The 14,022-nt window shown below is 33.1% G+C and overlaps 3 protein-coding genes across 3 annotated transcripts in view; 2 read left to right on the plus strand and 1 right to left on the minus strand.

The window, feature by feature from the left end:
- LOC106298152 (putative purine permease 15) overlaps positions 1 to 691 on the plus strand; it is an 8,961-nt gene extending 8,270 nt beyond the window's left edge. Inside the window, 3 exon segments of the mRNA XM_013734233.1 lie at positions 258 to 483; positions 486 to 495; positions 544 to 691. Of these exon segments, the coding sequence (XP_013589687.1) occupies positions 258 to 483; positions 486 to 495; positions 544 to 691 (384 nt within the window).
- Positions 692 to 3,778: 3,087 nt separating this feature from the next.
- Positions 3,779 to 4,766, plus strand: LOC106299428 (dehydration-responsive element-binding protein 2D). The gene has a single exon (XM_013735521.1). It carries the CDS (start codon positions 4,110 to 4,112, stop codon positions 4,728 to 4,730), a length of 621 nt encoding a protein of 206 aa, XP_013590975.1. The 5' UTR covers positions 3,779 to 4,109; the 3' UTR covers positions 4,731 to 4,766.
- A 962-nt stretch (positions 4,767 to 5,728) lies between these two features.
- LOC106301124 (protein WALLS ARE THIN 1) lies at positions 5,729 to 7,991 on the minus strand. Its single transcript, XM_013737450.1, has 6 exons — positions 7,713 to 7,991; positions 7,564 to 7,626; positions 7,360 to 7,476; positions 6,649 to 7,078; positions 6,397 to 6,548; positions 5,729 to 6,290 (listed from the first exon to the last, which is right to left on the minus strand). Exons 1-6 carry the CDS (start codon positions 7,925 to 7,927, stop codon positions 6,101 to 6,103), a joined length of 1,167 nt encoding a protein of 388 aa, XP_013592904.1. The 5' UTR covers positions 7,928 to 7,991; the 3' UTR covers positions 5,729 to 6,100.
- Between the last annotated feature and the right edge of the window lie 6,031 nt (positions 7,992 to 14,022).

Below are 14,022 nucleotides of genomic sequence, written 5' to 3' on the forward strand. Positions count from 1 at the left end.
GGTGATCAGAGCGACTTGGTGGTGTCGCTCCAGACTGGTCGCTCCCATGCCTTGCTCGCCCAATGACCACTCTAAACACTCCTTTTTGAGCTCCAAATGCCTCCAAGTACTCCATGTGGTACTCCAATACCTGATAAGGACTCATGTATGCAAAATGCAACCTAAACATGGCTAAATCCTAATCTATATGATCAAAATGCACATGGATGAATGGATAAAACAATAGAAATATGCAAGATATCAGAATCTCCCGCGTCCAACTTGCGATAGCTTACCTTATTCTCGCCGTCTTCATGTTCTACCAAGCAACGTTCTCCAACATTAGACACGGTATACCCTTTAGAGTTTTCACTCTCATCTACACAACACAACTCTTATTCACTCCGGTTTTCTCCGCCGACTTCGAGAAAATAATATCCAATCGATGGATGATGATCTCCCTCTTTTTTGCCATCATCACCGGCTCTTTCACCCTCTACACTTTTCCGCCGAATCGCCAGACACTTTCTATCGATAGAAGAAACAGACGTACAAAGGTATCTCATTGGCACTAGCCGCCGCTTTTTTCTTCTCCATAATCCTCTGCTATATGAGGAGCATATTCGATTCCATTCGCAACGTCTCCACCAACAAGAAACAACCCATGAGTTTCGACGCCGTCGATGTGTGCGTTGTGGTGTTTACTTGGTGATACAAGATTTGTATAAATTAAAGCCCCTCCAAACATACATTAATTAGCAAAAGCATATAGTCCGGCCTTTTCATTGATAGAGTCAAAATTGAGTGACAAAGTCATTTATTCGTACTTGGTTCTTACTTTCTCTAGATCCTTTGTATTGAAGATTTCACTTTCAAAGATAAGAGAACACACATCATTATGTCCAAGAGAAAAGACTGATAGTCTAAAACAAATCAGATACCTTCAATCATCATTGGTTGTTTTACACTTTGTTTAATAAATTTTATTATTATTAAACAATTTCTTTTCAAATTAAAATATAATTGTAAGTATATAAATATATATATAATGGTTGAATATTTATTGATAAGCAAAAATAAAGCAAAAATAACAAATAAATGTTAATGTTTCTAGTATATGTTAAAAATATTTTAAATACAAAAGAGCATATATATTTATATATTTTTCATCATTCCTTAAAAAAACATAAAAAATGACTGTATTTTTATTTTATTTTATTTTTTCTATAAAAACATAAAAATATAACTGTATCTTTATTTATTGTGATATTTAAACATTATGTTAGGAAGATTTAATATATTTTGAAAATATACAGTTCCGAAAGCGCCAAACTAATATTTCATACCGGCCAAATGTCTCCAATGCTAATTGTTGTGCTGCACTAAAGCTTGCTAATTTAACTGATCGATTAATAAATTAATTACTCCAATACCAAAAAAACAATTAGTTATTATCGTCTCTTTCATGGTGATGTCTAATTCAGTTGGAGATTAATATAATATAACAATGGGTTAGTAAGTTATGATAAACATATGGTAATCCTCATTTTGCCATTCTTCAAGATTCATATTCAAGTAAGAGTCTATTCTAATACTTTCATCTACTGATTCCGTAAAATGCTTCTTATGTTTTCTTGACATTGCACACATTTACACTAACCAAATTTAGAAAACACAGAAATGAGGTATCTACTTCAGGGGAAAGTAACTAACCATCTAAGACTTCAACGAAACCACCTTCAGTTAAGTTCTCATAGTTCATAAAGATTACAAATTTTGCTCATTTTATTTCATGATGAATAAGTCAAGCTTATTAGTGTACAGATTTTCTAGTCAATATATATATACGATTTATATAAAAACAAATTGAAAAAATCCCTTAGACCTTTAGTTTAGTCCAGAAACTAAACTTGTTTCTAATTCAAGTAAAAGAAGTACTAACATATATAGGCATATCTTGCGCACACTGAATTTGTACGATTGTGATATCACTCTTTAATAAGTGGGTAGCCTAGCGAAATGTTTTATTAAAAAACTAAATTATTCCTTATGTTTTATTTAAAATCAATAATGTGTAAAGTATCGATACATACAATATCTATTTCTGTTTAGTTTAGGGAAATTGGAGTGCATATACATAGCAAAACCAAAAATCAAGTTTATAACCACAATAACTGGCTATAATATTCTTTGTGTAATATGTATAAAGACAAAAAGTGTCATTCATTCCACTGTTTCATTCTCACTCTCACTTACATCGTTGATCTCATTTTTTTTTTCTTTTCCAAAATTTATACTGATCTTTGTTTTTTTTCTTTTATCTTATGATCATTTACAAATTTTATCAAATTCTTGGAAAATGATAATTCGCATGACATGTAATCATCTGATCCAACAATTGTGGATGATCACTTTTTTCATATCTTTGTTTGGGTTTACAATTTTACTATTTTTCAATATATGTGAAATGAGAAACAGAAGATGCGTATCGGAGAAGATGAACAATACACATAAAATAGTATAATGCAACATGTATTGTTACTTCATCTTCATGTCTTGTCCTCTTCCTTCTCCTCCTCCTTTTTCTTCTCCTCCTCCTCTTCTTCCATCCCCATCAGTTACTACAAAAGATCCCACATGTGGCATTGCCACGTTCAGTTGTTTCATCACCACCACCATCTTTTCCTTCTCCACCATTGCCACACCCGTAATCTCCTTACCTTTTTCCAACATATCTTTTTCTCCTCTTCCACTTTTCGTGGTAGTTCTTCTCCTCCATCATTCATGGCCAGTGCCGGCCCTGACCTAAAGCTGGTAAAGCTAGGGTTTTAGGCGCCAAATGAGAATAAGAAATTAAGGGCATCCAATTTAGTAAAACTTGTGTGTAGTCTAATGGTTGTGCGCTTACTTCCCTTTGTTCAAAGTGCCAGGTTCGACTCCATGAGGGCGCCAAATTTAATTTTGCGTTAGGAGTCAATATATACTGGGTCGGGCCTGTTCATGGCAACACCTTTCAATTCCTCTGCAAATTGTATTTTTTCATAGTTTCATGATTCTTAACATTCACCTTTCACATTCAAATTTAGTACTTTGTGGTTTATTCTATTTGAAAAATAAAATAGAACTATCATTTTACGATCTCTCTTTCTGAGTTTAAGAAAAATGCTTGAAAACTTTTAATAGATATAGTATAGTTTAATATAACATTCCCAAGCTATCACATTAACTTTGACCCCTCAATTAGTTAGATATTACGGGTATACACATAAATGAAAAACTTATATGTTTGTGTCGAGTATTCTATAATATATCATAATCATATATATTATAGTCACGCAATGGATGAAACTCAACCTCGTAACTAAATTAATCTTTTATATGACTATACTATATGGTATGTAGTACAATATGACAACTTTAGCTTTGGAGTGTCAATATCACGTGCACGCGTTTTAAAAGAGACTTTGATCATATTTGTGCGCAAATTGTCACATCCGCTGCTTTTAACTGTAGTATGAGTATATTCTTAATTGTTTTCTCTCTTATGAATATAGAGCAAAATCACCCTTGTGTTTATCAGCAAAAAGTAATATGGTTACTTTATAAAACCGACAAAATCAAGTTATTTAAAGTACTTGTTTTGCTAATTTCGCTACGTTACTATATCTAAATAACCTTATATTTTTCCACTATATATTTGTAGCTGTTTAATATTGCAAATCCATAATTTTATACTGGATTGGAATGCGTTCACACTGGTCAATTACTTAATAGTGACATTTTTTATATTTCCCAATCACAGATGACCTTACCCACTTATCTATCTCTCTTTTGTTATGAGCAAAATCTCACTTCTCTCTCTCGGTCTGCTGATCTTACCATCCTTTGTGCCAAAAAGAGAAGGGTCTCTCAAGAGACAAGTGTTAGGATTACAAAGACAACACCAGCTTCCCTCTTCTCGACACGACCCTCTGTTACGTCTGCGCCAGCTATGTCCTCTCCTTGCCAGTTGCCACGTTTTAATACTCCCTTCTACTATATATACACACACTTACATTTCCTCATGTCTTGCCTAGTCACTCACCAAAAGTCGTCAAATAACAACTCCTTCGAGCTGTCAACATCAGCATATGTCATCCATAGAATCAAACGTAATGATGGTTGGTGCAAATAAGAAACAACGAACGGTCCAAGCTAGTTCAAGGAAAGGCTGTATGAGAGGAAAAGGTGGACCTGATAACGCGTCTTGCACATACAAAGGCGTTAGACAACGCACTTGGGGCAAATGGGTCGCTGAGATCCGTGAGCCTAACCGAGGAGCTCGTCTTTGGCTCGGCACTTTCGACACCTCCCGAGAGGCTGCCCTGGCTTATGACTCCGCAGCTCGTAAGCTCTATGGGCCTGAGGCTCACCTCAATATCCCTCATGAGCCCGTAAGAAGTTACCCCGAAACGACACAAACGCCAAGCAGCAACTCGGGTGGAAAAAGCGACTGCTGGGTCAACAAGGAGTCGCCTTGTTCATCTAACGAGATGTCATCGTGGGGAACAAGAGAGGAGATATCATGGGAAAATATGAACGCTGATTTGCCGGTAACGGATGATTCTTCTATATGGGAAGAAGCTACAATGTCGTTAGGGTTTCCGTGGGTTCATGAAGGAGATGATAATTTTTCTGCGTTTAATACTTGTATTTCCGGTGGCTATTCTAATTGGGATTCCTTTAATTTCCCCACTTTGAGGTTTCACTAAACTCTCTTAATTATAAAGACCTTATCATATACAATATACAAAATATACGTAAAATAATCTGTGATAGGAATATGTCTTTAATAAGCATACAGCATGTGTAAAATATACATCAGCTCCGTGTTATATATGTACATATACATGTGGTTGTCTGTAGTGTAAAGCAGATTCTTACTACATTAAAAACATAAAACAGTTGTTTGTCTCAAATATAAAAATGTGCCATGGCCCATGGGGAATTCTAGAAGTGCAATGTATCTGTTCAATGAAAACGTGAATTAAGTTGTGTAACGGTCAGTGGAAGACTGCATATTTCTCTATTTCCTGTGGGCTTGCCTATTGTCTTGTTTGTTGTGTTGTATCTTTTTTGGTTGTTGTTATCTATTTCCATCTTTTACCTTGGCTAACTTCACGTGTAACCTCTTGCGTTCCTTACTAGCACTGCATGATAATTAATTGGTAATGCACATGTGGCTCGTTTGTGCGCGGCGCGACAATATATATCTTGGCCCATATCTATGGTATCCACTTAGTCGTCGATGCAAACACCAAATCTTGAGCCATTAAGAGCATGATTAACTCGAAGTTCTTAGAGTGAGATTCTTAACAGAATTTAAGAAACTGTTTCTTATATTTAAGAACCGGTTCTTAGTTTTTTTAGTTAAAAGTTAAGAAACAGTTTCTTAACTTCCGATAAGAACCTCACTTTAAAAACTTCGGGTTAATCATGGTCACTGACATATACTATAATTTTGGCTGGATACCTGATGCACTCTCTGCTCATAGAGAGTGGCATATGAAGAGAAAATATGATTGATATTTTGAAAAGTTTTTTTTTTGGTAAAAATATTTTGATAAGTTGAATTCAGTTTTGACCTTTTTATTAAAATTCAATTTCAAGATTATGGATTCTTAAATATTAAATCAACTTTTAACAAATCATCCTTTTCTTACTTGAATTTAGATAAAGCTATCCAAATTAAATATCCTGACAGTGATGATAATCGAAAGCATAAATGCAAATTATAACATTCTATTGATGATAGAAAAGCCAAGAAAAACCACAAGAAATGTAATAAAAGGCATAAATATTTCAGCCAAATATAATAATATTGAAAAGTCCCAGTCCAAAGTTCCCATAGTCTTCATCATCACTATCATCAACATCATCATCACCACCATCCTCATGAACAATGATGTCTCATCCACCATTTTCCCCCTCAAAAACCTTTCGTAGGTAATCAAATATTAAGAAAAAAAAACTAAAATAAAGAAAAAAGCAGACACAAAAGTCATAAAACACAACGGCACACCATTGTTCCCCCTTTTAATTAGGTAATGGCATTTGTAATTATTGAGGAATACTCCATTAGTCAAACGTTGTTCGTTGACTGATGGAGCAGTGGAGTTGTGATGGAGCCGCGAGAAACGGGGGCACGCTCTATACCATGCTCCGCGGAGGACTGGATCGCCGCCTTCTCAAGAGCGGCAAACTTCCTCTCTTCGCTCTTACCGTACAACACAAAGTAAAGTCCCGCTATAATCAGCACAGCTCCAATAATACTGCCAATAGAAATCAGCCACATGGCGTGACAAGTTTAAATTCTCGTTCCGGTCCTTAGAAATTATATCAAATCACCCGGTTATATTATTTATTAATTTTACGTACCCGCCCAAGTAAAACTCCTCGCCTAAAGCAATCGAAGCCATTATGGCAACAACCAAAGTCTGAACAGGTTGGTAAACAGCAACGAAGACTGGACCCCCTCTGTCAATACACCAAATCTGAACCGCAAACGCGATTCCAGACGCCACTATTCCCTGTAAAATATAAAAACGTTATAGGACTAAGTTGATCAATTTTATATTACAGGATTAGAATCGAAATACTTAATAAGTACACTGTAAAAAAAATACTAACTGCGTAGAGGATGGTGAAAAGCTCCCAACCGGAGTGAAAAACCCAAGCCTGAGAATCTCTTTCGCAGAAAGCAGCGATGATCACGAACTGGATGATTCCGAACAAAAGGGTGTAAGACGTAACCGAGAGCCTCGCCGGATAAGATTTAAGAACCGGAGCTTGAAAAACGAGCCAGCCAGACCACGAAAGACAGTGACCAATCAGGTAGATGCAGCCTAGAGTCCAGTTTTTCGGCGCCGCGTCTCCAAGGGGCGCTAAGACGGCGGAGGCGGCGGAGTTGGTGGTGAGGAGGTGAGCGTGGAGGTTGCTAGTCGGTGTATAGATGGTGGGACCCTTGTAGAGAGTGATGACAGAAGCTCCGGCAACGCAAAGTGCTGTTCCTAAGACTTTGGAGATACCGTCTCTTCTGTTTATTCTAACTTTCTCAATCCTGTGTTTGTTTTCAACATATGTAACATAACAGTGTTGTTACTATTATGGTCGCATAGTAAGTGTCATTATCTTGTAGTTTTATTCGAAGTGGCATTTAATGTTGTCTATGTATAATAGTATCCACTTATGGTATAGGTTTCTGCTACGTTGAAATGTCAAACCAAAATTATTAAAGTAGTTTGTTATGTGTTGTAGACTTGTAGCTGTCCACGAGTTTTAAATTATATATTTATTTCTTCGTAACTGAAAGATGAGAAAAAGAGTGCGATGGATATTGACCTGAGAAGAGCAGCCATGAGAAAGGTGATGGCGGGAACAGAGTTTTGCATGGAAGAAGCAAACGTTGGTGAAGTGTAGTCCAGACCCAACAAGTAAAACCCTTGGTTCGCTGTTATTCTGTGTCGTGTAATAATTCAAGAACATGTTCATTTATAATCCAACTTTGTTTCTGAAAAGATCAAAGTAAGAAATATATATATATACCCGATGAGTGCCAAAAAGAAGAACTGGATGAGAAAGTTGAGAGTAATCGCTGGTCTCTCTTTCCTAAATAACACAAGATTGGTAATTAAATCACTAATTTATTAGTTAATAACAGCAGATATATAGAAATAGGGTTTTTAAAAGGTTACTTTTCGAGGAAGTAAGCGAAGGGAAGGAGAAGAAGCAAGGCGATGATGTTACGGTAAACAGGGAAGACAAGTTTGCTGATTCCCATGTTAAGAGCAGCTCTCGAGACCACGTGGAATCCTGCGTAACCGAATTGTAACGTGAGCATCGCTATGTGGAGCTGAAGCTTCTCCGGAACTCCCCATATTGCTCTCCGGTTATCGGTGTTATCAGCCATTGGAACTGATTTTTGAATCGAACGACGACTGGGATGGAATGAGTGAGTTTGATTGAGGAAAAGGAGTGAAGTTGTGGAGGTATAAATATTGGTAGATAGCTATCTCATTCCTCTTTGGCTGTGGGAACCACCACTTGAGAAATTTTAATATGGTATTTCTATTAAATGTATATTGTTATAAGTTTTTTTTTTGTCGTCATATATTGTTATAAGTTTATATGGTTAGGTTTGTCGACGATAGAGTGGCACTCCTTTTGTAAGCTACAATTTTACAAAGGCTTCATGGCATTCCTAGATAGAGGTTATGGCATATTGAGCTAAAAGTCCTTAAAATGTTATCACAAATTAACAAAACATTATGATAGATTTTAACTACATGAATGAAGTCCTTGTAATGTTATTTCAGATTTAAAGTTTTATATTTTTGTTTGCATTTTGGTTCTTACAATTACACATCATATTTATATTTTTAAACATTTTCTCGTTTATTGTTTTAATCTTTAAAAAAATTTGTCTCATAAATATTTTATTTTTTATAAATTTAAGTTTTACAGTAAATAAAACTTTAAAACAAGATTTAGAATATTTTAAAATTAGATTTAGACACGACAATATACAAAATAAACTCAACAAAAAAAATATTTTAAGAATTACATGAACACATAAATATTACACAAATATAAGTATTACAACAACACTAAAATCATGTTAATTTGATCTGAAACCTCCAAAATCTTCAAAATATTGTCCAAAAAAATTTTGTGTAACCGAAGACGATTGTTGTTATTGTTTTTGAAGTCTTTTAGTACTATTATTTCTTGTTCATATTGAATGTATTTACGAATATCAATATCATCAATAGATGTTAAGTTTTTTAGCAATATTTATTTTCATCTTTCATTTTTTTCAGATCTAATGTATTTACAAATACTAAAATTATTCAATTTCAACAATTTTCAACTTGTAATCTACAAATTAAAAATAAGAAAATTATTTTTTAACTTCGAAATGCACTAATTAATCATATATGCATTACAAAAATAATTTTAAAATTAAGCTAAAAAGTCCTTATAATGTTATAACAAATAAACAAAACATTATGATAATATTGTGTTCAACTACATGAATGAAGCTAAATCAAATTGATTAAACAGACGAGCCCGCAATGTGTAATATTGTGTTTTCTTTTTAGAAAATAAAGAACTCTTAAAATGTGTAAAGGGGCAAAGGCTTGTCTCCCACATTCTTTATTTTTTCTGCCTGTTCTAGCTGACATGACAACCCTCACGCCACTACTCATTAACACAACCATTATTATTCTTTTTTATTTTTTATTGTATCTAAAATTACTTTAATCTGAAATCAAAAATTTTAAAATAAATAGGAAAAGCACAATTGTTTATTACTGTATACTTGTATAGACATTGTAATGGGGTTTTAGTTTGTCCTTTTCTTTCATATTTATTTGGCGGCATGGCGTTGCTACTAATTATTACTTGTACAGTAATATCAGGAGTAGCAGTCTTCCAGTGCTATTAAATTTCATTTTAACATCTCTTTTCTGTAACTTCGTTTTAAGTTTCCATTTTTTTTTATCTATTTTTATAATTATTATAATAAGTTTTGTAGGGACGATTTCCACGCGCACTCGTGAACCGTGAGTCCCGCAGTACCTCTTACTTCGTTGGCACACTCACACGCTCAATCTTTATGTGGACGCTTACACCAAAATATTATCGGTATTTTTATTAAAAAGGCTTTCAATTAGTTATTATCTCTATTTCTTCTAATTATTTTGGTTGCAGTTTCCTACAATGGTTGCTTGTTGCTTGTTGCTTGTTGCTTGTATGCTTTCATATTTCCTTTTCCTTTGTTTTGTTTGTCTGGAAATATCGACAATATGTACGTATGAGCGACTAATTTGGTAAAAAAATGGTCGAAACATGTGGATATCCACGTGAAATCGAACCAGGTATGTATTTTATTTTCCTTCCACGTATGTTTTTTTTTATCAACGCCTTCCACGTATGACGTATGTATGAACATCATTACGACACAAAGAAATGTTCATGGAAATTTTTGTCACAAAACTGTTTTAGATTAATTAAGTTATGTAATCTTCTTTATTCAAAAACTATATGTATTATTCATTTTCTTAAAAGAAAAACTATATGTAATATTCATCATATTTTCCATTTTATCATGAATTTCTTTTTGACGTAAAATATTTTTATTTAAGAACGATGAAAAAGTTATAATGATCTTTCCTATATAAGATTTATGTTGGCAAAGTTTGGTTACTCTCCATTTTTTCACTGAAATTGTTTTAGTTTCTTATATTTGAACTAAGGGGTGTATTGAAATTGTGTTTGTGTCTTGTAAATTTGTTATAATATCAGTATATTTAATTTGCCGGAAAAAGAAACAAACTAGTAAAATATAGGGATGGACGTTCGGGTACTCATTCGGGTTCGGTTCGGATCTAATCGAGTTTCGGGTTTTCAGGTTTAAAGATTTCAGCTTCATTCGGGTATTTTTAAATTTCGGTTCGGGTTCGGTTCGGATCTTTGCGGGTTCGGTTCAGGTTCAGATAACCCATTTAAATTATTTTTAAAATTTTAATATTCATTATATGCTTAAAATTTCTGAAAATCTATAAAACAAAATAATATATTACATATAAATTTGTATAATACATGTCAAAATACCTAAAATTAACATATAAATTGGTTTGATTTGAATATTTGGATAAAAAATCAATAGATATTTTAAGCATTTTTGTGTTTTGAATATACTTTAGCTATTTTAAACATTTACTTTTGACTATTTATGTATATTTTCAAGTATTTTAGACAACTTAAAAGTATCTTATATATTTTGGATGTTCTTAATATATATTAACTCTAAAAATAAGTAATATATTTAGGTATATAAATCTATTTCGGTTACATTCGGGTATCCGAGATACTTCGGTTCGGGTCGGATTCGGTTTCGGTTCTTTAGATACCAAAATTTTGAATCCGTTCAAATATTTAATCAATTTCGGTTTGGGTTTAGTACTATTTTTTCGGATCGGGTTCGGTTCAGTTCTTCAGATCCTTGTTTTTTGCCCAGCTCTAGTAAAATACTTCAAAATTATTTATTATTTTGAATGGTTTGCAGTATAGGGGGAATTTTCTTTGTAAACAAGCAGTTTAGGGGGAAAATTTAGGTTAAAATAAATGCTTGTTTTGCTTTGGTAACTACAAAACTATCATTTGAGAACATGATAAAACATAAAATATAGAGATCACGAAGCTAGGTTATAGATTCGATTATAAGGCCTATATAACTAATTAATAAACTATTTTTTTGGTGGTGAATGTGGTATTTTTTCATGATTAAGAGGATATGGAATGTTTCCATACCGTTTAATGTGATAAATGTGATTGGCATATAAATACCAATATATTTGGAAAGAACAACTTCAATTTTACCAATTCAGTAACACGAAGAATAGTTGATCCAGTTGTTACGTAAGGCTTCAGAGAGGAAATAATAGTTTCCTATTCTAATCATTCAAACGTATATATATTTTTGAAATGATTAATATGTATATCAGTATATGTACAACATGAAATTTGTGTTTAGATTTGGATGTTGCACTGTATTTATCGGAGGGATCTTCTCGACAATGGCATTATGAATACGGTTGAGCATACGTGTGCCACTTGTACGACGACTTTCATCACAAAATACTCCTTTCTTAAAGTATAAAAGAATACTAGAGGATGATCATCGGGGGTTCTTAGGATGAGATATTCTTATCGGAATATAAGAATTTCACCCTTAGAACTCTCCAATAATCATGCTTTTAGTTGCTAAAAACGTTTCAAGACGGATGGAATATGATTTTACTTATCTGTATATAATTTATGTAACCAATATTATATAACCGATGTACTACGTTTATAGTTTTTTTTTTAAGAAAGTACTACGTTTATAGTTAGTATTAGATTATATGTGAAATGTAGTTTAGACTTTAGAGGCATTAATAATAGTATAGTTATGTATGAAAGTTTGCAACAAGTCTATATAACGATTATAAAGAAAAAAGTATATGGCTGAATTCCTTTTTAGTAATCTGTTCGTAAGTTCACTCGTGAAAATAATAAATTGTTAGGAAAGATACCTAATTAAACAGCAATTTTATTGTTGGCAAAAAAAAAAACAGCAATTTTATTTTAAAAAGAAGGGCGTATGGTAAAGACTAAAGGTTCACTATTAATTCGCCCAAATTTCCGGAACTAGTGCTCACAAAGTATTATTTAAAATACAATTAATGGAATTATTAACTAACATTTTTCGTCTTTGTGACAAAGATAAACCCTTTTTAGTTTAAAAAGAAGAAAAGAAATCCCCTTGTATGTTGAAAAAGAAGACAATAAACCATTATATAAAGTTTATACTTTTATCGTCTCATTCTCTCAACAGGTAAAGGGTACAAAACCGGGTCGGGTAAGACCCATCAAAGATAGAAACGGGTCGGGTTAGGACCCAGCTTAACAATACCAGCAGACGAAGAAGAACAGGGAGGCCACTCTTAGTTGGGATATTTAATTGCTTTGTCTCCTTTCTTCCTCACTTTATTTCATTTTTATCATCTTTGCTCGCCCACGAGCGAATCTTCTTGTCTCCGATCTATTTCTCTCCTTTTCTGACTCCTCTTTTGAGTGTTTTTTTTTGTGAAAGACCTCTTTTGAATGTTAATACACAAATATTATCTTTTAACCTAAGTTTCTAAATAAAATAACGTAATTACTTAGAGATATTTGAGATGATCACGTACAGAGGACTTACATGGAACCAAGTATGTTTTTTTTTTTTGAAAAACGGAACCAAGTATGTTCAAGTGACATCCCATAATTTCATTTTCTTTATGCTTTTGGATTTATATTAACTTTTTTTTTTTGAGAAAAGATTTATATTAACTTTGAACCCTTACGTTTTTATTTTTGAGACCCATTTTATGTTTTCCCTTAATATATATATATATAAACTATTCATGGATCTGCAACTGATCATGCATAGTTTCAGAGTCTTAATATGACTAAGCTATAAACTTACGTATTCGCTCGCTAATCATCCAATTCACTAAATGCTGCCACTTATTCACGACAACACAGGGGCCTTCAAGTATTTACGACAATACTTCATAATAGTACACGTTTGACTACAATAAAGAAAAAACTGTTCCGAACCAGAAGCGTATTACCTGAAGAACGTACACAGAGTTCTGAAAAATGGATCACACTTAATGACTGTGTATATACCTTGTAAGTGTACTTGCAATTTAATGGTGTTTGGTCATTGTAATACAAGGGAACAAATCTCTTCAACTATAAGCTTAAGTACTGTAACTGCACACGTTTGAAGTTGAATCAACACCCGGCTTTCTATAAATCAAGGTATTAATTAGTTTGAGTTCCGGTATGAGATAGGATTAAATGAAACAACTATCAATGTATATACTTGATCCAGCTCTAATTTTGTGATATATTTATGTCTACTAAATTTTCATCCGTTGTTTTATCCAAAAGAAAAAGTATTCATCCGATGTTTTGATTGATATTTGAAAGAAGGCCGTTAGATTCGTTTGTGAATTGCGATGATAAGTGGATGTCACTAGGAGTACACCTCGACGTGCGACAACACTATAAGAAAGAGACAAGTATGACCCTTCAACATATTATAGTATAAGACATGCCCCTTAAAACCACTAACGTAATTTCAATACGTATATCAACAGAAAACAACTATATTTTCTTCATAGAAAAATAAAGCAATTGTAATTGACAAACTCTATATGGGCTATGGCTACCGGAAATAAGCTAATTAAACTCTTAGTATATTTCTAAATTTCAGTTCGAGTCACTTCAGATTTTTGTTCCGTTCGAGTTCGGATAACCCATTTAAATTATTTTTAAAATTTAAAATTTCATTATATATTTATATACTTTAAATTTCTCAAAAACTATAAACAAAATAATATATTAAATATAAATTTGAATAACATACGTCAGAATACCTAAACTTAACATATAAATTATTTTAGT

Source organism: Brassica oleracea, chromosome C6 (genome assembly GCF_000695525.1).
Source record: "Brassica oleracea var. oleracea cultivar TO1000 chromosome C6, BOL, whole genome shotgun sequence".
NCBI classification, from domain to species: domain Eukaryota; kingdom Viridiplantae; phylum Streptophyta; class Magnoliopsida; order Brassicales; family Brassicaceae; genus Brassica; species Brassica oleracea.